We start from the raw sequence: 25860 nt of genomic DNA on the forward strand, positions 1-25860 counted from the left end.
TTTATGATGGACAGATGCTCTTTTATGATGGACAGATGCTCTTTTATGATGGATAGATGCACTTTTATGATGGATAGATGCTCTTTTATGATGGATAGATGCACTTTTATGATGGATAGATGCTCTTTGATGGATAGATGCACTTTTATGATGGATAGATGCTCTTTTATGATGGATAGATGCACTTTTATGATGGACAGATGCTCTTTTATGATGGACAGATGCTCTTTTATGATGGATAGATGCACTTTTATGATGGATAGATGCTCTTTTATGATGGATAGATGCACTTTTATGATGGACAGATGCTCTTTTATGATGGACAGATGCTCTTTTATGATGGATAGATGCACTTTTATGATGGACAGATGCTCTTTTATGATGGACAGATGCACTTTTATGATGGATAGATGCACTTTTATGATGGATAGATGCACTTTTATGATGGATAGATGCACTTTTATGATGGATAGATGCACTTTTATGATAGAAGCACTTTTATAATCAAAACAGAAACAGCCATTAACTGCCATTATAAAGCTTGGAAGAGCCAGAACATTTTTTTTAATATAACTCAGATTGTATTCGTCTGAAAGAAGAATGTGGGTGAGTAAATCATGGGCTAATTTTCATTTTTGGGTGAACTACTCCTTTAACCAGAGGACCTGTCTTGGTAAAATAGATTCACATGGCAGTTTGTTGGCCAACTTGAGTAGATGTTCTAGTGAAACCATGACTAAAACCAGCATTAACCAACCTGGATCATGTTGAGTTAGGCCTGGTGGTATTTTCAGCAGGGAACTGTCAATATTTAATATGATGTTTATTTAATTATACGTATAGATTATGCTTACAATATGAATATGTTTTAAATGATTATGATTGTCCAGTGCGGAGGAATGTGATGCAGCTCAGCGCGGAGGAGAAGCGCACGTTCGTGAACGCGCTGGACCAGGCCAAGCGCGCGACCCACCCGGACCTCGTGATCGCGACCCGCCGGTATCCCGAGATCTTCGGGCCGGACAACAACACGGTTCAGTTCGAGAACATCAGCATCTATAACCTGTTCGTGTGGTCCCACTATTACTCGGTCAGTAAGACATTCCTCGGGCCCGCGCAGGACAGCTTCGGCGGGGTGGACTTCAGTCACGAGGGGCCCGGGTTCGTCACGTGGCACCGGTACCATTTACTGCAGCTCGAGCGGGACATGCAGGTACTGTTGATCATTTGCGTCATCTTGAACATTTTAATATTGTGTTGCGTAGAAAATTGAATGAGAAACTATTCAATTGTGTGGTAAATTGGAAAAGGCTTAAAGCTCCAATATGTAATATTGTTTCACCACAAGAGGGCGCAGTTTCCAACAATAACAAAGGCGAAGCTTGATGACGCTATGAAGGAGGTGACGATGGGAGATGTCGTTTTTAATGCGTTTTCACCATCTAGCGATGTATCTAAATGGAATTAATGAATCATGATCACGGATGAGGTAATTTATTCGTTTTTGTATTACCTGTATGTCTGATCGTATTATTTATGTCATCATAATTAATGAACTGCAAGGAACGTGAAATGTTATGCTATATTATCCCGTTACAACTTACAGCTATTTGTCAAATGATTTGTTGGGTTAATGTTGTGCAGTTTTACGTGTTTATGGTTAATGCCGTGTTGTTTAACGTGTTCAAACCAATCGTTCTAAAAGTAAATTTGAACGAACATTTGCAAGTAATGACTGAATATATATTTTTTTACAACACATATCCGATTGTATTTAATTGTACTGCCATAATCTCGGTCACCACACGTGATAAAAAGCCTTACCAAAGTACAAAGAGCAATATAACTTATTTGTACAATAAAAAAAATGTATTTGCTTACCTGTCTATCAATACACTCGCGAGAGCAGAGTCTCTGTCAAGTCCAAGATTGTCACGCAGCCCTCTCCATCTCGAAAAAGCCTGGCCGATATTTATCCGGGTTTTATTCCTCCGTTTGTCACACAGTCTGCGTGTATCCGAAGATGGACGCTTTCGTTTTGTTGGCACTTCAATACTCGCCAAAGAGTAATCATGATCCATAACAGCTATAACCATACAGTCTATGGCTATAACGCTTTAACCACCACTTCCGCATTTGACCATGTGATATTCCGGTGTGGTGGAATATCACATGGTCCACACTGGAAAAAAAGGATAGAGCGGACATTGCGTCACTGAGAGGCGACATTTCTTTTCCGGGACGGACAGTTATTTAAAATCGGAATTTCTCTGAAATAAAAAATCTTTGGAGACTTTTGAGATATTGTAAGTACACAACTGGAGGAAATATATCACACCGTGCAAGTTATTTTCGGAAATTTTATTACAAAATTGTTACATATTGGAGCTTTAAGTACAAATATTTAATAAATAAAAACCCTGTAAGACAAGAAATAAATAATAAAACAACAAGATTAAAATGAAAATCCTCAATAAATTAGATTCAAATAAATAAATTGGTAAAAGTGTGATTAAATTAATATTTTTATTAATATATTAAATAGATCAAAACTTTTGATTAAATATATATATATTATAAAAGTTAACTAAATCAATAACACATTTAACAGGGAAAAAAAATACTTGTTTGATTTTAGATTTAGAATTTTTCAGTGCATAAGTTTGTTTATAAAAGAGAGGTGCTTTTTAAGTTTTAGGATGTGGACAATATTTGGAGGTCCATGTGGTCTATATTGAAAAGCCCTGATCTAGGGAAGCTTTGTTCCAAAAATCCTTCTTTACACACTTCCAACTGAAATCCTGTTTATGTTGGAATTCCCCTTTGGATCCATTGCAAATGTGATTCCAGTGTTTATTTAATAAAGAATCTAATGATCTGTGATTGTAGATCGATACTCCAGATACTCATTATCCGTGAACCGTTATGTGATAGTCAGGGTAATGGAAAGGAACACACAGATTCACCCTTTATGCGCGGAACATGTGATTAAGCGTGTGATTAAGCGTTTAACACACAGTCTCACACAAAGACTCGTCTGTCTCAGAGCCGGAGCCTCACAGCGCTTCTTCACTGAAGGTTGTTCAAATGTCAAATTCTCCTTGTTTTTGAGAACTAGAACGAGATGGCATTGTGCTTCTGCTTCAAAATCAGGATGTAAATCTAGGCATAATTACTGTGATCTGACGGGTTTCTCAGATAATTACTGTGATCTGACGGGTTTCTCAGATAATTACTGTGATCTGACGGGTTTCTCAGATAATTACTGTGATCTGACGGGTTTCTCAGATAATTACTGTGATCTGACGGGTTTCTCAGATAATTACTGTGATCTGACGGGTTTCTCAGATAATTACTGTGATCTGACGGGTTTCTCAGATAATTACTGTGATCTGACGGGTTTCTCAGATAATTACTGTGATCTGACGGGTTTCTCTCAGATAATTACTGTGATCTGACGGGTTTCTCTCAGATAATTACTGTGATCTGACGGGTTTCTCAGATAATTACTGTGATCTGACGGGTTTCTCAGATAATTACTGTGATCTGACGGGTTTCTCTCAGATAATTACTGTGATCTGACGGGTTTCTCAGATAATTACTGTGATCTGACGGGTTTCTCAGATAATTACTGTGATCTGACGGGTTTCTCAGATAATTACTGTGATCTGACGGGTTTCTCTCAGATAATTACTGTGATCTGACGGGTTTCTCAGATAATTACTGTGATCTGACGGGTTTCTCTCAGATAATTACTGTGATCTGACGGGTTTCTCAGATAATTACTGTGATCTGACGGGTTTCTCTCAGATAATTACTGTGATCTGACGGGTTTCTCAGATAATTACTGTGATCTGACGGGTTTCTCAGATAATTACTGTGATCTGACGGGTTTCTCTCAGATAATTACTGTGATCTGACGGGTTTCTCAGATAATTACTGTGATCTGACGGGTTTCTCTCAGATAATTACTGTGATCTGACGGGTTTCTCAGATAATTACTGTGATCTGACGGGTTTCTCAGATAATTACTGTGATCTGACGGGTTTCTCTCAGATAATTACTGTGATCTGACGGGTTTCTCAGATAATTACTGTGATCTGACGGGTTTCTCTCAGATAATTACTGTGATCTGACGGGTTTCTCAGATAATTACTGTGATCTGACGGGTTTCTCTCAGATAATTACTGTGATCTGACGGGTTTCTCAGATAATTACTGTGATCTGACGGGTTTCTCAGATAATTACTGTGATCTGACGGGTTTCTCAGATAATTACTGTGATCTGACGGGTTTCTCTCAGATAATTACTGTGATCTGACGGGTTTCTCAGATAATTACTGTGATCTGACGGGTTTCTCAGATAATTACTGTGATCTGACGGGTTTCTCTCAGATAATTACTGTCATCTGACGGGTTTCTCAGATAATTACTGTGATCTGACGGGTTTCTCTCAGATAATTACTGTGATATGACGGGTTTCTCTCAGATAATTACTGTGATATGACGGGTTTCTCAGATAATTACTGATATATGACGGGTTTCTGTCAGATAATTACTGTGATATGACGGTTTCTCTCAGATAATTACTGTGATCTGACGGGTTTCTCTCAGATAATTACTGTGATCTGACGGGTTTCTCAGATAATTACTGTGATCTGACGGGTTTCTCTCAGGACATGTTGGGAGACCCGAGCTTCGCGCTGCCATACTGGAACTTCGCGATCGGCGGGAGTGTGTGTGACGTCTGCACGGATGATCTGATGGGCGCGCGCAGCTCCTTCGACACCAACTCCATCAGCTCCAACTCCATCTTCTCACGCTGGAGGGTCGTGTGTGAGAGCGTGGAGGACTACGACACGCTGGGGACCATCTGCAACAGTGAGATCCCATCGCCAGGAGCATAACTATAAACATAACTATACTAGCGTTCAAACCAGGAACCATAACTATAACCATAATACTAGCGTTCACACGAGAAACCATAACTATAACCATAACTATACTAGCGTTCACACCAAAAACTATAACCAGAACTATATCAGCATTCACATCAGCTTTCTGTTTATTCTGCAGTTTTGTCGCCTGTCTCTTTAAATGCTTGCGCTCTTAAAGCAGGATGGATTCTTATTGGCTGTCAGTGTTTTTATCATTCATCGATCTAATAGTGTTTCCAATGATATCGCTATAGTTGTGGTTAAATAATCATTTGTATTTAGAATGATTTTTAGAGTGATATCTTTATCTTTATAATGTGAACAAGCCTTTAGAGCTGTTACTGTAAGATTCTTTAGGATGTATATTAATTTTTTCCTAAATGTTTGACTGTCTCTTGTCATTCACAGTGAGACCTTCCCATAGCAGACCCTGAATGATTAATGACAATAACAATAATTGTCGCAACATTTGAAACCTTTAATCCTGTTATTTAATCAGTATTTTTGTCTGTTTTCCAGCACAGGCTACAGGCAAAATTTGTTTTTATCTCCACTTCAGCAGCACTTATATACAACAAAACTTACAGTTTGATTCATATCCATATTCTGAAGGATTTTACTGAGGGGTTTGTTCATATCTGCCTGATTTATATAACATTTTACTCCTAAAAATGCAGTGAAAAAATATATATATATATATATTTTTGTCTGTTGACAGTATTTTCTGATTTATGGAGTGATACAAAGAGAAATCCAAAATCCCCTCTATAAAAACCTTTAACTCTAATATGTCAACAAAATCAAGCATAAATTTTGAATCTGGTTTTATCCAGTGTTCAGAAATGTGCTGGAAATGTATTCAAATTAGTGCATATTTTCATATTTAAACATAACATTTCACTTGTAACAAAAAACAATCGTCTCAATGTACCGTGACTGAAGTCTTGTCTTGAAAAGAACATTAGAATAAAAATTCAAGAAAGATTACAAATGCGTTTTTTTTTAAATTACAAATTCTTCACAATAAGACCAGCAACATTCATTTCATATTTACTTTAATCATAAACTTCTCTATATTGAGTGAATATTAAGGATATATCAGTATTTTTCTGTTTCTTGTGAAGTGTATGTGAACAATTAATATTGTTATTGTTATCAGTATTATTAACATCAGGCTGATTATTATTATTAATATTATTAGTAGTATTATTGTTATTATTATTAGAATAATTTTTATTACTATTTTGTTAGTACCAATATTATCATTATCATCATCATCAATATTATTATTATTATTGTTTATGAATATAAAAAAAAATTGGTTTATTAATATTATCATTTTTTATTTATTTCTATTATTTTTATGAAGTACTATTGCTATGATCATTGTTATTAATGTGAGTTTTATGGTTGTGTGAGGTTCGGAGAGCAGTCCGATCCGCAGGAACCCTGGCGGTAACGTTGCGCGGCCGATGGTGCAGCGGCTGCCGGAGCCTCAGGATGTGGTGTCGTGTTTAGAGCTCAGTGCCTTCGACTCGCCACCCTTCTACTCCACCTCGTCTGGCAGCTTCAGGAACAGCATCGAGGGTGAGACGCGCACAGTGAACTCTAGTTGACTCTGGTGAACTTTAGTTGACTCTGGTGAACTTTAGTGAACTCTAGTTGACTAGTGAACTCAAGTAAACTTTGCTCGATGGTGTTTTATGCCCCCAATGGCTCCTTAGAGGCAGCTAACCCTACCCTCAACCTTAAACCTACCCATCCCCTCGCTGCCTGGAAGGCGACGTTGGGGGCATAAAACACCAAAGACCGTAAACTTTAGTGAACTCTATTGAACTTTAGCTGACTCTAATGAACTCTAGCTGACTAGTGAACTTTAGTTGACTCTAGTTAACTCTACTTGACTAGTGAAATCTTGTTGACTCTAGTGAAATCTACTTGACTCTAGTGAACTCTACTTGACTCTAGTGAACTCTAGTCCAGCTCCTGTGTGTGTGTGTGTGTGTGTGTGTGTGTTAGTCTTGTTAGGGTACAGCGCTCCTGAGGGGAACTATGACCCTGCGGTGCGCAGTCTGCATAACCTGAACTCTAGTTAACTCTAGTGAGCTCTAGTTAACTCTAGTGAACTCTAGGTCTGGTGTTTTCTTTTTAGGGTACAGCGCTCCTGAGGTGAACTATGACCCTGCGGTGCACAGTCTGCATAACCTGAACTCTAGTGAACTCTAGTTAACTCTAGTGAACTCTAGGTCTGGTGTTTTCTTTTTAGGGTACAGCGCTCCTGAGGTGAACTATGACCCTGCGGTGCACAGTCTGCATAACCTGAACTCTAGTGAACTCTAGTTAACTCTAGTGAACTCTAGGTCTGGTGTTTTCTTTTTAGGGTACAGCGCTCCTGAGGTGAACTATGACCCTGCGGTGCAGTCTGCATAACCTGAACTCTAGTTAACTCTAGTGAGCTCTAGTTAACTCTAGTGAACTCTAGGTCTGGTGTTTTCTTTTTAGGGTACACTGCTCCTGAGGTGAGCTATGACCCTGCGGTGCGCAGTCTGCATAACTTGAACTCTAGTTAACTCTAGTTGACTCTGGTGAACTTTAGTGAACTCTAGTGAACTCTAGGTGTGGTGTTGTCTTTTTAGGGTACAGCGCTCCTGAGGGGAACTATGACCCTGCGGTGCGCAGTCTGCATAACCTGGCTCATCTGTTCCTGAACGGGACGGGTGGTCAGACTCATCTGTCGCCCAACGACCCCGTGTTCCTGCTGCTGCACACCTTCACTGACGCCATCTTTGACGAGTGGCTGCGCAGACACAGTCCAGGTGAGGCCCTCCGTCACTGTTAGTCGTGGAGGATCGGCTAGAGGTTAACGTGTGTGTGTGTGTTATCTCCAGACGCCTCCGTCTATCCACTGGAAAACACCCCCATCGGCCACAACAGGGAGTTTAACATGGTGCCCTTCTGGCCGCCGGTGACCAATGCAGAGATGTTCCTCACAGCGCCGGAAAACCTGGGATACTCCTATGAGATTGAGTGGCCAGGTCAGCTTCATTATTATTATTATTTATGATCATCATTATTATTATTGTTTATGATTATTTATTTATTTATTTTATATGATGATGATGATTATTAATATTATTTATGGTCAGTCAACTCTAGTGAACTCTAGTAAACTCTAGTACACTCTAGTTGACTAGTGAACTCTAGTTGACTCTAGTAAACTCTAGTTGACTCGTGCTTTGGTGAACTAGTTGACTAGTGAACTATAGTTGACTCAAGTGAACTCTAATGACTAGTGAACTCTAGTTGACTCTAGTAAACTCTAGTTCACTCTAGTTGACTAGTGAACTCTAGTTGACTCTCGTAAACTCTAGGTGACTCATGTGCTTTGGTGAACTAGTTGACTAGTGAACTCTATTTGACTCAAGTGAACTCTAGTTGACTAGTGAACTCTAGTTGACTCTAGTTGACTCTAGTGAACTCTAGTTGACTCTAGTAAACTCTAGTTGACTCTAGTTGACTAGTGAACTCTAGTTGACTCTCGTAAACTCTAGTTGACTCATGTGCTTTGGTGAACTAGTTGACTAGTGAACTCTTTTTGACTCAAGTGAACTCTAGTTGACTAGTAAACTCTAGTTGACTCTAGTGAACTTTGGTGAACTAGTTAACTAGTGAACTTTAGTGAACTTTAGTGGATTCATGTGAACTTTAGTGAACTCTATTGAACTAGTTAAATCCAGTGAACTCTAGTTGACCAGTGAACTCTAGTTGACTAGTGAACTCTAGTTGACTCTAGTGAACTCTAGTTGACTAGTGAACTCTAGTTGACTCTAGTGAACTCTAGTAAACTTTGGTTAACTATAGGGCTGCACGTTTTCAAGTTTTTCATTAATCGTTAACCAAGGCCCTTAGCGGTTAATACTCGGTTAACCATAGTGTGCGTGCCGCAACCACGAGATAGGCGTAATTTGCGGGTGGGACATGTCCCCACCACTTTTGAAACATCTCGCGGCACGAATGTACCAATACAAATAAACAAAACATCTCCAGTTAACTAGCAGAGCATTCATTTCGTTCGTTTTTTAAATAAGAGGCGATCTAGCGCTGAAATTTGTTGTTTTTTAAATCAACTGATCAAAGTGCTCGTTGCCGCTGCGATCGAGAAGGGTCTGACTGCAGAGCCGCAGAGCCACAGTTTCACCCCAGCAGTTTCACCCCGCACATGCGCAGTTTTGGTTTATATTAATATGTAAATATATTTAAAAAGACCTATATTTGTGTGAATTGGTGAATATTCCGGTGAATATTGTTTCGTGGCCACGAATTAATAATACCTCAGCAGGTTATACTAATTTGTTCCCTCGTTTTACTATATTGTGGCCACGTTGTACTCAAATTTGTAAAACGTGCTGAGGTATTATTAATTTGTAGCCACGAAACAATTCACCTGAATATTCACCAATTCACAAAAAAAAGGAATAAAAAGCTGTACGAGAATAGTCGGCCTTCACTGAAGAGCTATCTTCACAGGTAAGAAAAACAGTTTAATAATTATTATTAATTCGTGGCTACGAAATAATTCACCTGAATATTCACCAATTCACAAAAATAGGTCTTTAGCATTCACTAATTAATAGTATCAAACTGTTTTTGGCCACATTGTAATTCGTTAAATCAAAATGAAGGAGGGAATTAGTTCAACGTGTCCACGATTTATTAAAACGAGGGAACAAATAAGTCGTCGTAACAACTTATTATTTAGATCAGTGGACAGGGCGCAAGAACAAACAGAGAGAGAGCCCCGGCCGCGCGCACTCTCACCGCCTTCAAACAACACGAGCGCTGCATTGCTCTCTCTCCCTCGCGCATATCAACACAATAGTAAAAGGTCGGAAGACCGATTGTGTTTTATAGATTAGTAGTTTGTTCATATAAAGTGTTTGATTAGCAAATACATGTTAAGGAAATGCATAATACAAATTGTATGGGTTAATGTAACGGTAAACGGACTAAAACTGCGGGTAAAACTGTAGTGATGAAACTGCGCATGCGCGGGATAAAACTGCTGGGGTAAAGCTGTGGCTCTGCGGCTCTGCAGACAGATATTATTGTGCTGCGATCAGTGGCGCGGATACTATGTTTGTTTCTGGCTCGCGCACAGCCTTCACTCTCGGACGCGCGCTTTCTTTGCCCGCTTCATATTAGAAAACTGGTCATGACTACTTCTTGTGGACATTACAAATGTCTGGGAGCGCTCTAGCGGTCTCTGGTGGTGCAAAAATGTATTACAACTAAATTCAATGCACGCCATTGACGCCACTTAACCGAGCAAAATGTTTCACTCGGTTACGCAATTTTTAACGGTTAATCGGTTAACCATGGACACCCCTAGTTAACTAGTTGACTAGTGAACTTTAGTGAACTCTACTGGACTCTAGTGAACTCTAGTTGACGCTAATGAACTTAAGTGAACTTTAATGAACTCTAGTTGACTGGAGTTCACTAGTTCACTAAAGTTCACTAGAGTCCAGTAGAGTTCACTAGAGTTAACTCTAATTAACTCTAGTTGACTGTAGTGAACTGTAGTTGACTCGAGTGAACTTTAGTGAACTCTAGTTGACTCTAATGAACTCAAGAAAATTTTAGTGAACTCTGTTTGACTCGAGTGAACTTCAGTGAACTCTAGTACACTTTAGTGAACTCTAGTGATCTCTAGTGAACTTTGGCGAAACTTAACTCTATTTGACTATAGTGAACTCTAGTAAACTTTAGTGAACTCTAGTTAACTCTAGTGAACTTTAACTCTAGTTGACTAGTAAACTTAAGTGAACTCTAGTTAACTCGTAAAATTTGGTGAACTAGTTGACTCGAGTGAACTCTAGTTGGCTCTAGTAAACTTTAGTGAACTCTAGTTGACTAATAAACTTTAGTGAACTCTAGTTAACTCATAACCTTTGGTGAACTCTAGTTGACTCAAGTGAACTTTAGTTAACTCAAGTGAACTCTAGGTGAATAGTGAAATAGATGACTAGTGAAATAGATGACTAGTGAACTCTATTTGACACTAGTTAACTCTAGTTGACTAGTGAACTCTAATCAACTCTGCTGAACTCAAATAAACTTCAGTGAACTCTAGTTGACTCAAATAAACTTTGGTGAACTAGTTGACTCTAGTGAAATAGATGACTTTAGTGAACTCTAGTTGACTCTAGTGAAATAGATGACTTTAGTGAACTCTAGTGAACTCTAGTTGACTAGTGAACTCTAATCAACTCTAGTGAACTCAAATAAACTTTAATCAACTCTAGTGAACTCAAATAAACTTTAGTGAACTCTAGTGAACTAGTTGACTCTAGTGAACTCTAGTTGACTTTAGTGAACTCTAGTTGACTCTAGTTGACTTTAGTGAACTCTAGTTGACTAGTGAACTTTAATCAACTCTACTGAACTCAAATAAACTTTAATGAATTCTAGTGAACTAGATGACTCTAGATGACTCTAGTTAACTCTAGTTGACTCTAGTGAACTCAAATAAACTTTGATGAACTCTTGTTGAATCGAGTGAACTCTAGTTGACTCTAGTGAACTCTAGTTGACTCTAGTAAACTCTAGTTGACTCGAGTGAAATAGATGACTCTAGTGAACTCTAGTGAACACTGAAGTCTAAATGCTGTTGATGTGTGATTGTCTCATTTTCAGCTCGTCCTCTCACACTGACCCAGATCATCACCGTAACCGTGGTTGCCGCCCTCATCGCTGTGGCGATTATTTTCACCACCACCACGTGTGTCATGAGGTCGCGCTCCTATAGGACGGAGGGTCGGCAACCGTTGCTTGGAGACCATTATCAGCGCTACGACGACCACAACAAAACACAGTCTGTAGTGTAAACACTGATAATATGATCTCAAACAGGTACAAGCCTTTACTATGACAAACAGAAGATGACACTCATAAAACTACATGATATCACTGAAATAATGTGAAATAATCACAACAACTTCCATTAAAGCTATTTACAAAATATCTTTGGACATTATTTAATAGTTTATTGTGAATACTTTAAAGTATCATACTAATAAGACTGAAATAAACCACTACCAAACTGAAGTGTAGCGAGTCTCTGTGGTGTTTCCTCATTCCACCGCTAGATGGCGCTGCTGCTTCACCAGGTGAAAATGTTCACAGCAAATGCATGAATCCACATTTAACTGAGCGACTTTGGCACAACATAACTGGCAAAAACATTTGCAAAACATAACATTATTTAAAGGTTGTCGCTTAGAATATTTCAGCTTAATCTGTGCCATCATAATAAAAAATATAAAGCAATAATAATCAGTTTAAAGCAATGCAGTTGTTTGGTGTTTCTTACTTTCACCACTGGATGGCGCTGCTGTTGCACTGCTTTTCAACAGGTGATTATATCAGTCTGTATTGAAATATTCTAGTGAAAATACAATCAGTCTGAACTCACATTACAGTGTTTACTCGCATTAAAGAGAAAGAAAGTAGTTTGCACCCATTTTATGTTGTTGGTGTATGTATGTTGTTGAGAAAAGTGTCTAAATAATGCGAAAGAGCGCTCTGCGCATGCGCCGGTTGATGACGAGCATAAGGGCGGGTGTCACCTGTTGTGTGCGCGCGCACCCGTCAGTCAGTCCTACACCCATTCATATCAGATCAGACCCGACTCCGAGTCTGTGCACGGAAACCCCGCAGTTTGATCTCATTCCCGGGACAGCCGTGTTTCTGACACCCGTGAGCTGCTTCTCCGCGGGTGTGACGTCATGCTGCGGTGGATCGATCACCTGCGGCTCTGAGGTATCGATGATGAAGATGGAGGAGTTGCCGGACTTCAAAGATGTGGAGATTAAACTGGGCCGGAAAGTTCCGGAGAGTTTGACCCGCTCGTGCACGGGCGAAACTGCGATCCGATGCTCGGAAACACACGCGCGCGCGGATGATCTACACACACTCAACAACAAGATCCGGTTCCTCAGACAGCAGATGGTGAGTCGGTTCTGTGGAGAGAAAGAGTCGGATCTTCAGACTCGCGGTGTTTGTTCTGTTTAATCTTCATGTCATCGTCAGGAGCAGACATTCATAATGCGTTTATAACGCTCTGTGAGCGTCTGTATAATGAGATGTGAACCAGATTTATAAGGTTTCTGAATAATTAACCTCAGATATTGATTCTTAACACCTTTAACAGAGTTCAGACTAACTTCCCCAGAACAGAAGTGAACTGAACACGAGAAGAATACGGCTCTATTTATGCCATTTTAGGTTTCGGTTTAATCTGTGGTGATTATAATATGTCACGTATGTGTATTAATATTGACTCGCTGTCGCGGTCACGTGGTCCGAGTCTCCGGATGATCTGAGGTGTGTGTGTGTGTGTGTGTGTGTGTGTGTGTCAGTAACTGGTCAGTTTAGTGTGAGTAACAGATGGTTGATCCGCGCGCCTGCTGTTCTTCTGTGATTCACTGCACACACACCAGACTCAACCAAACCAGTCCAGCAACACACAGACCATTCGTTAATGCCTGGAAAAATGTACACACACACACACACACACACACACACACACACACACGGCGCCCTTAAAAGGAAACTTTATACCTCATTAACCCTTAGAAGTGCGGTTTAGTATCTTGTGTGAGTAATAAGTCACTCTTCAGGAACTCTGAGCTCTTACTGGACAGGATTGTTCCTCTGACGTTGAGGAGGTTCGGGTTTGAACACGTGATCTGCTGGAGGTTCGGGTTTGAACACGTGATCTGCTGGAGGTTCGGGTTTGAACACGTGATCTGCTGGAGGTTCGGGTTTGAACACGTGATCTGCTGGAGGTTCGGGTTTGAACACGTGATCTGCTGAAGGTTCGGGTTTGAACACGTGATCTGCTGGAGGTTCGGGTTTGAACACGTGATCTGCTGGAGGTTCGGGTTTGAACACGTGATCTGCTGGAGGTTCGGGTTTGAACACGTGATCTGCTGAACAGCGGTGTTGCTTCAGACTTTCAGAACTTACAAAATGAGCATTTCTCATTTTCTGTCAACTGTTTGAAATAGTTCTAGTTGTACTTGATAATAAAGGCACAGACGATCTGGGGTGTGTGTGTGTGTGTGTGTGTGTGAGAGAGGTCGTGACCTGTGCAGGCCTAAACGAACATATAAAGAGCCGCCATGAAGGACAGGAGGGGCATTTACAGGTCAACACACACACACACACACACACACACACACACACACACACACACACACACACACACACACACACACACACACACACACACACACACACACACAAGATCATCAGACTGGAAGTGTGTCAGTATTGATGAGAGCATCTGATGTTGTGTGTGTGTGTGTTTCCACTGAAGCTTCATGAACCACTGAACTGAAACACAGATCAACTGTACAGACAGACAGACAGAGAGAGAGAGAGAGAGAGAGAGAGAGAGAGAGAGAGAGAGTGAGTGTGTGTGTGTGTGTGTCAGACAGCTGTTGCCGTGGAGAACAGTGGCAGTATTATGGTCTGTGAGTGAATCATTCATGATTGATCAGGGTGTGTGTTTCAGTGGCTTGTGTTCCTGTTCCACACAAACCTCATGCAAACAAGTGTGTGTGTGTCTACAACTCAAACCTTGTGTGTGTGTGTGTGTGTGTGTGTGTGTGTCTACAGCTCAAACCTTGTGTGTGTGTGTGTGTGTGTGTGTGTGTGTCTACAGCTCAAACCTTGTGTGTGTGTGTGTGTGTGTGTGTGTGTGTGTCTACAACTCAAACCTTGTGTGTGTGTGTGTGTGTGTGTGTGTGTGTGTGTCTACAGCTCAAACCTTGTGTGTGTGTGTGTGTGTGTGTGTGTGTGTGTGTCTACAGCTCAAACCTCGTGTGTGTGTGTGTGTGTGTTTCTACAGCTCAGACCTCATGCAAACAAGTGTGTGTGTGTGTGTGTGTGTGTGTGTCTACAACTCAAACCTTGTGTGTGTGTGTGTGTGTGTGTGTGTGTGTCTACAGCTCAAACCTTGTGTGTGTGTGTGTGTGTGTGTGTGTGTGTGTCTACAACTCAAACCTTGTGTGTGTGTGTGTGTGTGTGTGTGTGTGTGTGTCTACAGCTCAAACCTTGTGTGTGTGTGTGTGTGTGTGTGTGTGTGTGTGTCTACAGCTCAAACCTCGTGTGTGTGTGTGTGTGTGTTTCTACAGCTCAGACCTCATGCAAACAAGTGTGTGTGTGTGTGTGTGTGTGTGTGTCTACAACTCAAACCTTGTGTGTGTGTGTGTGTGTGTGTGTGTGTGTGTCTACAGCTCAAACCTCGTGTGTGTGTGTGTGTGTGTGTGTGTGTCTACAGCTCAGACCTCATGCGAGTGTGTGTGTGTGTGTGTGTGTGTGTCTACAGCTCAGACCTTGTGAGTGTGTGTGTGTGTGTGTGTGTCTACAGCTCAGACCTTGTGAGTGTGTGTGTGTGTGTGTGTGTGTGTGTGTGTTTCTACAGCTCAAACCTCGTGAGTGTGTGTGTGTGTGTTTCTACAGCTCAGACCTCATGCGAGTGTGTGTGTGTGTGTGTGTGTGTGTGTGTGTGTGTGTGTGTGTGTGTGTGTGTGTGTGTGTGTGTGTGTGTGTGTGTGTCTACAGCTCAAACCTCGTGTGTGTGTGTGTGTGTGTGTGTTTCTACAGCTCAGACCTTGTGAGTGTGTGTGTGTGTGTGTCTACAGCTCAAACCTCGTGTGTGTGTGTGTGTGTGTGTGTGTGTGTGTGTGTGTGTGTGTGTGCGTTTCTACAGCTCAGACCTCATGCGAGTGTGTGTGTGTGTGTGTGTGTTTCTACAGCTCAGACCTCATGCGAGTGTGTGTGTGTGTGAGAGAGTGTGTGTTTCTACAGCTCAAACCTCGTGTGTGTGTGTGTGTGTGTGTGTTTCTGCAGCTCAGACCTCATGCGAGTGTGTGTGTGTGTGTGTGTGAGAGTGTGTGTTTCTACAGCTCAAACCTCGTGTGTGTGTGTGTGTGTGTGTGTGTGTTTCTACAGCTGAAACCTCATGCGTGTGTGTGTGTGTGTTTCTACAGCTCAAACCTCGTGTGTGTGTGTGTGTGTGTGTGTGTGTTTCTGCAGCTCAGACCTCATGCGAGTGTGTGTGTGTGAGAGAGTGTGTGTTTCTACAGCTGAAACCTCATGCGTGTGTGTGTGTGTTTCTACAGCTCAAACCTCATGCGAGTGTGTGTGTGTGTGTGTGTGTGTCTACAGCTCAAACCTCGTGTGTGTGTGTGTGTTTCTACAGCTCAAACCTCGTGTGTGTGTGTGTGTGTGTGTGTGTTTCTACAGCTCAGATCTCATGCGAGTGTGTGTGTGTGTGTTTCTACAGCTCAGACCTCATGCGAGTGTGTGTGTGTGTGTGTGTGTGTGTGTGTGAGAGAGTGTGTGTTTCTACAGCTGAAACCTCATGCGTGTGTGTGTGCGTGTGTGTGAGAGAGTGTGTGTTTCTACAGCTGAAACCTCATGCGTGTGTGTGTGCGTGTGTGTGAGAGAGTGTGTGTTTCTACAGCTGAAACCTCATGCGTGTGTGTGTGTGTGTGTGTGTGTTTCTACAGCTGAAACCTCATGCGTGTGTGTGTGTGTGTGTGTGTGTGTGTGTGTGTGTTTCTACAGCTCAGACCTTGTGTGTGTGTGTGTGTGTGTGTGTGTGTGTCTACAGCTCAAACCTTGTGTGTGTGTGTGTGTGTGTGTGTGTGTGTGTGTCTACAGCTCAAACCTTGTGTGTGTGTGTGTGTGTGTGTGTCTACAGCTCAAACCTCGTGTGTGTGTGTGTGTGTGTTTCTACAGCTCAGACCTCATGCAAACAAGTGTGTGTGTGTGTGTGTGTGTGTGTCTACAACTCAAACCTTGTGTGTGTGTGTGTGTGTGTGTGTGTGTGTGTGTGTCTACAGCTCAAACCTCGTGTGTGTGTGTGTGTGTCTACAGCTCAGACCTCATGCGAGTGTGTGTGTGTGTGTGTGTGTGTGTGTGTGTGTGTGTGTGTGTGTCTACAGCTCAAACCTCGTGTGTGTGTGTGTGTGTGTGTGTGTTTCTACAGCTCAGACCTTGTGAGTGTGTGTGTGTGTGTGTCTACAGCTCAAACCTCGTGTGTGTGTGTGTGTGTTTCTACAGCTCAGACCTCATGCGAGTGTGTGTGTGTGTGTGTGTGTGTGTGCGTTTCTACAGCTCAGACCTCATGCGAGTGTGTGTGTGTGTGTGTGTGTTTCTACAGCTCAGACCTCATGCGAGTGTGTGTGTGTGTGAGAGAGTGTGTGTTTCTACAGCTCAAACCTCGTGTGTGTGTGTGTGTGTGTGTTTCTGCAGCTCAGACCTCATGCGAGTGTGTGTGTGTGTGTGTGTGAGAGAGTGTGTGTTTCTACAGCTCAAACCTCGTGTGTGTGTGTGTGTGTGTGTGTGTGTTTCTACAGCTGAAACCTCATGCGTGTGTGTGTGTGTGTTTCTACAGCTCAAACCTCGTGTGTGTGTGTGTGTGTGTGTGTGTGTTTCTGCAGCTCAGACCTCATGCGAGTGTGTGTGTGTGAGAGAGTGTGTGTTTCTACAGCTGAAACCTCATGCGTGTGTGTGTGTGTGTTTCTACAGCTCAAACCTCGTGTGTGTGTGTGTGTGTGTGTGTGTTTCTACAGCTGAAACCTCATGCGTGTGTGTGTGTGTGTTTCTACAGCTCAGACCTCATGCGAGTGTGTGTGTGTGTGTGTGTGTTTCTACAGCTCAGACCTCATGCGAGTGTGTGTGTGTGTGAGAGAGTGTGTGTTTCTACAGCTCAAACCTCGTGTGTGTGTGTGTGTGTGTGTGTTTCTGCAGCTCAGACCTCATGCGAGTGTGTGTGTGTGTGTGTGTGAGAGTGTGTGTTTCTACAGCTCAAACCTCGTGTGTGTGTGTGTGTGTGTGTGTGTGTTTCTACAGCTGAAACCTCATGCGTGTGTGTGTGTGTGTTTCTACAGCTCAAACCTCGTGTGTGTGTGTGTGTGTGTGTGTGTGTTTCTGCAGCTCAGACCTCATGCGAGTGTGTGTGTGTGAGAGAGTGTGTGTTTCTACAGCTGAAACCTCATGCGTGTGTGTGTGTGTTTCTACAGCTCAAACCTCATGCGAGTGTGTGTGTGTGTGTGTGTGTGTGTGTGTCTACAGCTCAAACCTCGTGTGTGTGTGTGTGTTTCTACAGCTCAAACCTCGTGTGTGTGTGTGTGTGTGTGTGTGTTTCTACAGCTCAGATCTCATGCGAGTGTGTGTGTGTGTGTTTCTACAGCTCAGACCTCATGCGAGTGTGTGTGTGTGTGTGTGTGTGTGTGTGTGAGAGAGTGTGTGTTTCTACAGCTGAAACCTCATGCGTGTGTGTGTGCGTGTGTGTGAGAGAGTGTGTGTTTCTACAGCTGAAACCTCATGCGTGTGTGTGTGCGTGTGTGTGAGAGAGTGTGTGTTTCTACAGCTGAAACCTCATGCGTGTGTGTGTGTGTGTGTGTGTGTTTCTACAGCTGAAACCTCATGCGTGTGTGTGTGTGTGTGTGTGTGTGTGTGTGTGTTTCTACAGCTCAGACCTTGTGTGTGTGTGTGTGTGTGTGTGTGTGTGTCTACAGCTCAAACCTTGTGTGTGTGTGTGTGTGTGTGTCTACAGCTCAAACCTTGTGTGTGTGTGTGTGTGTGTGTGTCTACAGCTCAAACCTCGTGTGTGTGTGTGTGTGTGTTTCTACAGCTCAGACCTCATGCAAACAAGTGTGTGTGTGTGTGTGTGTGTGTGTCTACAACTCAAACCTTGTGTGTGTGTGTGTGTGTGTGTGTGTGTGTGTGTGTGTGTGTGTGTGTGTCTACAGCTCAAACCTCGTGTGTGTGTGTGTGTGTCTACAGCTCAGACCTCATGCGAGTGTGTGTGTGTGTGTGTGTGTGTGTGTGTGTGTGTGTGTGTGTGTCTACAGCTCAAACCTCGTGTGTGTGTGTGTGTGTGTGTTTCTACAGCTCAGACCTTGTGAGTGTGTGTGTGTGTGTGTCTACAGCTCAAACCTCGTGTGTGTGTGTGTGTGTTTCTACAGCTCAGACCTCATGCGAGTGTGTGTGTGTGTGTGTGTGTGTGTGCGTTTCTACAGCTCAGACCTCATGCGAGTGTGTGTGTGTGTGTGTGTGTTTCTACAGCTCAGACCTCATGCGAGTGTGTGTGTGTGTGAGAGAGTGTGTGTTTCTACAGCTCAAACCTCGTGTGTGTGTGTGTGTGTGTGTTTCTGCAGCTCAGACCTCATGCGAGTGTGTGTGTGTGTGTGTGTGAGAGAGTGTGTGTTTCTACAGCTCAAACCTCGTGTGTGTGTGTGTGTGTGTGTGTGTGTTTCTACAGCTGAAACCTCATGCGTGTGTGTGTGTGTGTTTCTACAGCTCAAACCTCGTGTGTGTGTGTGTGTGTGTGTGTGTGTTTCTGCAGCTCAGACCTCATGCGAGTGTGTGTGTGTGAGAGAGTGTGTGTTTCTACAGCTGAAACCTCATGCGTGTGTGTGTGTGTGTTTCTACAGCTCAAACCTCGTGTGTGTGTGTGTGTGTGTGTGTGTGTGTGTTTCTACAGCTCAGACCTCATGCGAGTGTGTGTGTGTGTGTGTGTGTGTCTACAGCTCAAACCTCGTGTGTGTGTGTGTGTTTCTACAGCTCAGACCTCATGCGAGTGTGTGTGTGTGTGTTTCTACAGCTCAGACCTCATGCGAGTGTGTGTGTGTGTGTGTGTGTGAGAGAGTGTGTGTTTCTACAGCTGAAACCTCATGCGTGTGTGTGTGCGTGTGTGAGAGAGTGTGTGTTTCTACAGCTGAAACCTCATGCGTGTGTGTGTGTGTGTGTGTGTGTTTCTACAGCTGAAACCTCATGCGTGTGTGTGTGTGTGTGTGTGTGTGTTTCTACAGCTCAGACCTCATGCGAGTGTGTGTGTGTGTGTTTCTACAGCTCAGACCTCATGCGAGTGTGTGTGTGTGTGTGTGTGTGTGTGTGAGAGAGTGTGTGTTTCTACAGCTGAAACCTCATGCGTGTGTGTGTGTGTGTGTGTGTGTTTCTACAGCTGAAACCTCATGCGCGTGTGTGTGTGTGTGTGTGTGTGTGTGTGTGTGTGTGTGTGTGTGTGTGTGTGTGTGTGTGTGTGTGTGTGTGTGTGTGTGTGTTTCTCCTGTGTTTACTCTGATGGCGAAGCGTCTTGAACTGATTCGGTGTGTAACATTAGTTTGAGTTTCAGAGTTCCAGTCAGAGCTAAACTCCAGTGCTGTTTCTCTACTGGCTTTAGTGCTTTACATCACACGGCGGATCAGCTGAAGCAGCAGCTCGTGTGTCTGAACACACACTTCATTTCATTCCTCCGTTTAAAACTACATAAACACGATTCTGCTGAAAGATGAAGAGAACGGGCGAAGGTTTACAGCAGAAATGTGAGACATGTTCGTGTTGAAGCGCTTTTCTCTCGACCGATATCCAGTTTATTTATTTTAGTTTTATGGTTGATACCGATAGAGATGATGGCATATATATATATATATGTGTGTGTCTGCAAGACTGGGTTAAATGATTTAATTGTGTATTTGCTGAATGCTGATGGTAGATGAAGTATTGGCCAAACAGAAATAAATGCTAAATATCAGCCGGTATATCACTTGACCAATATCAGGGTTTTTTCTGTACACAAATGTGCATTATTTAACAGACATTACAGCCGGTGAACTACACTGCCACTACACACTCATATTTCTTAGACAAATACAGCAACGATTCATTCAATTGATCAAAAGTGACAGTAAAGACATTTATAAAGTTAAATTTCAAATAAATGCTGTTTAAAAACTTCCTATTCATCAAATAATCCTGAAAAATAAAATGTGTCAGTTTCCACAAAAATATGAACACTGATAATAATAATCATAAATGTTTCTTGATCATCAAATCAGCATATTAGAGTGATGAAGGATCATGTGACACTGAAGACTGGAGTAATGATGCTGAACATTCAGCTTTGATCACAGGAATAAATTACACTTTACTGTATATTCACATAGAGAACAGATGATTTACACTGGAATAATATTTCACTGTTTTTACTGTATTTCTGATCTGAAAAATGCAGCCGAAGTGTAGAAGAGACTCAGAAAAATTAGTCATTTTTTAAATGATGTATGTAATTATTTCTAGGGATGCACGATATATCTGCCACTATATCGGTATCGGCCCGATAAGAACATTTGTCCGATATATTAAAGCCGATAAATAATGTATTATTTCCCTCAGCCGAGACGCTTCAGATGCGCACTGTTCAACATGATGATTATGAATTGCTTGAAATATGATTAGAATCACAAAAAAGGAAAATACAGTTCAAAGTGCAACAAGTCTGTCATATCGGCTACATACAATCATAATGAGATCATTAATGTTTGTTTGGGATGTGGATTTTAATGGTGAGACTTGTTTTTGTAATCAGGATCCCAAAAATTCTATAAAAAAAATTGTATTTAGATTTATCGGCCGATATATCGGTTATCGGTATCAGCCAAAATGTTCATATCGGTGCATCCCTAATTATTTCTAAGTGGATTACTGTAACAGAAATGTAAAATAGAAATCATAATCGTAATATTCATAAGTTTGTGGATGTGTTTCCCGAACGCAGGCTCATCTCCGCTCTATAGACGTTAAACTGATGCATCAGCTGCTGTCAATCAACGAGGGGGTGGAGTCTATGCGCTGGCTGATGGAGGAGCGAGGGGGCGTGGCCAGCCGGGACGGCAGCTTGACTGGCAGCTCCTTCAGCCTATCAGACAGCCAGTCCCAGCACGACAGCGACGGATTGGACGGGATCTCGGTGGGCAGTTACCTGGACACACTGGGAGAGGACGATCCCGATCCCGACGGATCCGTCACCGAGGAGACGTTTACGAAATCTGCCCTGCGCCCTCGTGTGGAGAGCGACGAGTACTACTGCTTCGGATAGCCTAACCTCCACGAGTACCACTGCTTCCCCCCCACTCCTACGTAAGAGCAGCGAACCCGGCCCACGACTGGTGACGATCTGCACTAGATGCCCTGAGTGAAGCAGCAGTCCCACATTATAAACCAATCCATACCAGCTCTATCTCCAAGCAGATATATATATATATGTATGTGTTCTGGCTCTGTGGGCATCCTAATACAGTTCACACACAAGCACCTATACAACAGTTTATAGATTAAAATGATGGTACATGCTAGTTGATGAGATGAATCAACATAACTCCACTACAACCAGGTTACATAAATGTGTCCACTTACCCTCAGAAACGTCCATGTACAGTCAAACTCTTCCTGATCTCTCCGTCTGTGTCTGACTCCGGCTCAAACGTGAGTCTGCACTCGCTGCTGGCCTGGGTATTATTGAGATTTTCACTGAGAGGAATTCGGCTGTTATGTTGTTATTCGACGCTCATGTAAAGACTCCGCCCTCTTCTGAACGGAGGCGGAGCAGCAGCTCATTTGCATTTAAAGGGACACACACAAAAACGGAGTGTTTTCCCTCACACCCAAAAAGGGAAAATTTGACAAGCTATAATAAAACATCTGGGTGTTATTTTGAGCCGAAACTTCACAGACACATTCGGAGGACATCAGAGATTTATATTACATCATGTGAAAATGGGCATAACAGTTGACCTCTAAAGAGATTACGCCTCTCGATCCGCATGTCAGGGACAGTTTGCAGTCTTACGAACTTATTTAGGAAATCCTGATTGGATCACCAGTTTCCTTCTGTACGTCCTCGATGTTTTAGGTGCAGAAACACGAAACCACACCGATCCTTCAACCAGATCGCAAACTAGGAGAATCTTTTCAACCATTTGTTCTAAATGTTTGTTTCCCGAACAGATGAAACAAACACTGATGCGTTCACACACATTCAGTTCTCAGTCCGGTTTGAATCTGGTTCTGTTTAAACACAGTTCGGTTTGAATCTGGTTCCTAGTCCGGTTTGAATCCGGTTTGAATCAAGTCAACTTCATTTATGTAGAGCTTTTAACAATATAGATTGTTTCAAACAGCTTAGCAGTGATAATAAGAAGTTAAAGTAACAGAGATCGGTTAAAAAAAAAAAAAAACGGGAAAATGAACAATCCAAACTGAATTAGTTGTGATTCATGAATGCGTTGGAATAGAGACCAAGGTTCGTCCCTTTTTTTAAAGAAGAATCTACAGATTATTGCATATGTGGAATCACTTCAAAAAATGAAAGTGTAAAAAAGCAATTGTACTGAAATAAACACCTTTTATTTTATACAATTACATATTTAACAAATTGATTTGGACTCTAAACTTGTTAGAAAATCAAATATGTCTAATCAAAATCACAAAATTGTATTTAGGTGCTTTACCAAACATCAGCGTTCGATGCGTTCTCCTGTCACAATATCACTTCTATCACTAAACAGTGGCGATGAGAGAGTGAGAAACATGGCTCCGCCCACTAGGGGGAGGAGCCTGCCGAAGGATAATTGCAGGTGTCCAATTTCGCTGGGAGTTTGATTGACAGGCGATCTGACCAATCATAATCCGCCATTTTGTCCGACAAAGCAGTCAGGAGAGTTAGTAGATTAACGTTGGAGGATTTAAACTTGAATAACGGAGTGAAACTTACTGACGTCTTTCCGCGGTTAAAGCAACATTCCTTCTGATGTTCATTCATGCTTATTTAATGCTATAAATTAACTAAAAGGAAGAGATGATCGGTTCACGAGCCGCTTTAACTGAGTGATCTGTCACGACACATTAAAGAGCCACAAAACGGTATTTATTGTTTTGACTTAATGACTAAATTTGAAAGGCAAGACTTTTTCATATCAAAAGTGCCCTGGCCTGTCCTGTGTGTCAGTGTGTTGTCAGTCTCTGCTCCGCGATGTATTGTTCACTGCGTGAGAACATGGTGTGTGTGAGAGCGCGTCGCTTGTCCGTCATAGCAACAGTAACTAAAGGGGGCGGGGCTTTGCAAACGGTCTATAGGGCTTGGGCGTCGTGACGTCATTACTTGGTGTGGCGTCCCAGAATGCAACGCGGCGCCCAAGCCCTATTGCAAAACTGGATGAATTCTGAATGTTTCAGCTTTCAAAGTATACCTATTGTATGTTGATTACTAAAATAAGGCAAAAATAACTAAAGTAAAGCACTCCTGCGTGAAGCGTCTTCCGTCTTTGTGCCGAATTTCCAAAGGAAAATCAAAAGTTTGATAGAGAATTGAATAATAATAATAATAATAATAATAATAATAATAATAATAATGTTTCATCAAGACAAACACGTTTCTTTCCAGTGGATGCACGTGTTGACTGATCATAAGTGATGCGCTAACCGTCAGTTTTGATATCATGTGGACTTTAGGATGTAATGCATGTTGTTGATGACCACAGCTGCTCAGTAAAGGTGAAGAACTGCTGACCCGTGAGATGTACTGACGTCACTTCTGTCTGAACACATTCACACACGCTCACGCTGTGTTAAACGCTGGAGCGCACATGCTAATGCTAACGTGGTTTGCGTCTGAAGCTCGGACATGGTTCTGAGATGTTCTGATGTTCTCGGACTCGGTTCTGAGATGTTCTGATGTTCTCGGACTCGGTTCTGAGATGTTCAGAGCTGCTTCTCTCAGGATTCGACTCTTCACTGCAATAATGAGATTGTTCTTACTTGAATCTGACGTTTTCACATGAATTTAGTGTTTATTTTAACAGTTTTGATACGGTGATGTCACAGCTATTATTATCCGTTTGTTGATCTGTGTGTGACTGTAGTTGTTTGTGCTGCTATTTACTTTATATTAATTTTTTTTGTGCTTGATTGATTGATCCTAATTTATTTTTTTAATTTTTAACTTTGTTTATGAGGAAATAATACATTGACTTGTTTCTTTTGTCTCTTGAAACAAAGAAAAATAAATAATTCTTTTAATGAAATGTTTCTTTCCTGATCAGGTTTTTTTTTGTTAATAACTTTTATGACTCCTAGAATATTTTGTTGAATGAATATCTGAACATCAATATATCAAAAGAAAGAACCGATCCTGTGCTTTAATACACACACACACACACACACACACACACACACACACACACACACACACACATATATCAAAAGAAAGAACCGATCCTGTGCTTTAATACACACACACACACACACACACACACACACACACACACACACATCAAAAGAAAGAACCGATCCTGTGCTTTAATACACACACACACACACACACACACACACTCTCTCACTCTCTCTCTATCTCTCTCTCACACACACACACATATTCTCTCTTTCTCTCTCTTTCTCACACACACACACACACACACACACAAACACACACACACACATCAAAAGAAAGAACCGATCCTGTGCTTTAATACACACACACACACACACACACTCTCTCACTCTCTCTCTATCTCTCTCTCACACACACACACATTCTCTCTTTCTCTCTCTCTCTCTTTCTCACACACACACACACACACACACACACACACACACACACACACACACACACACACAGTCTCATTGATTCACTGGACAAAGAGTTGATGTCACTGAATGCATCAGATTCATATTCTGTGACTCAGTGTATTCATGAACTCTTGCCCACGCCAGTGCAGATAAAGACGCGTGTTGTGCTCTTTGTTCGTGTTTTATCAGACATTATAGACTATATGACAATTCATTTACACAATATAGAGGCTTGTGTGTGAAGCTCTTCTGGGATGACATCCAGCTTCTTCATTAACCGAACGAGAGATCAGTTTCCACAGCCTGACACTCTTACGACATGATTCATGTTGAAACGTGCCGATCACCCGGAAGGAAGTGATGTCAGAGTCAGACTCATGACCGGGTCATTAACGCATCAGATCTGATGCAGAAACGGGTCGGTTGAGTTTCCAGGA

The 25860-nt window shown here is 42.0% G+C and overlaps 2 protein-coding genes across 3 annotated transcripts in view; both read left to right on the forward strand.

Annotated features, from left to right (window-relative positions):
- tyrp1a (tyrosinase-related protein 1a) overlaps positions 1-12467 on the forward strand; it is a 13505-nt gene extending 1038 nt beyond the window's left edge. Inside the window, exons 2-7 of the mRNA XM_079865006.1 lie at positions 891-1213; positions 4676-4880; positions 6356-6523; positions 7573-7752; positions 7825-7971; positions 11633-12467. Coding sequence (XP_079721132.1) covers positions 891-1213; positions 4676-4880; positions 6356-6523; positions 7573-7752; positions 7825-7971; positions 11633-11823 — 1214 coding nt within the window. The 3' untranslated portion in view covers positions 11824-12467. The remainder of the gene's footprint in view (positions 1-890; positions 1214-4675; positions 4881-6355; positions 6524-7572; positions 7753-7824; positions 7972-11632) is intronic.
- A 38-nt stretch (positions 12468-12505) lies between these two features.
- The window catches only part of lurap1l (leucine rich adaptor protein 1 like), a gene marked incomplete at its 5' end in the record, with an annotated part of 125616 nt that continues 112261 nt past the window's right edge, over positions 12506-25860 (forward strand). Inside the window, 2 exons of one of the 2 annotated variants that reach the window (XR_013820426.1) lie at positions 12506-12946; positions 21576-23003. Coding sequence is in view for 1 of the 2 variants with exons in the window: in XM_079865052.1 (XP_079721178.1) it covers positions 12506-12946; positions 21576-21896 (762 nt within the window). Of the gene's footprint in view, positions 12947-21575; positions 24871-25860 lie in introns of those variants that run through there. The other variant, XM_079865052.1, reaches the window with a different exon arrangement.

Source organism: Squalius cephalus (assembly GCF_949319135.1).
Source record: "Squalius cephalus genome assembly, chromosome: 3".
In the NCBI taxonomy this organism is placed as follows: Eukaryota; Metazoa; Chordata; class Actinopteri; order Cypriniformes; family Leuciscidae; genus Squalius; species Squalius cephalus.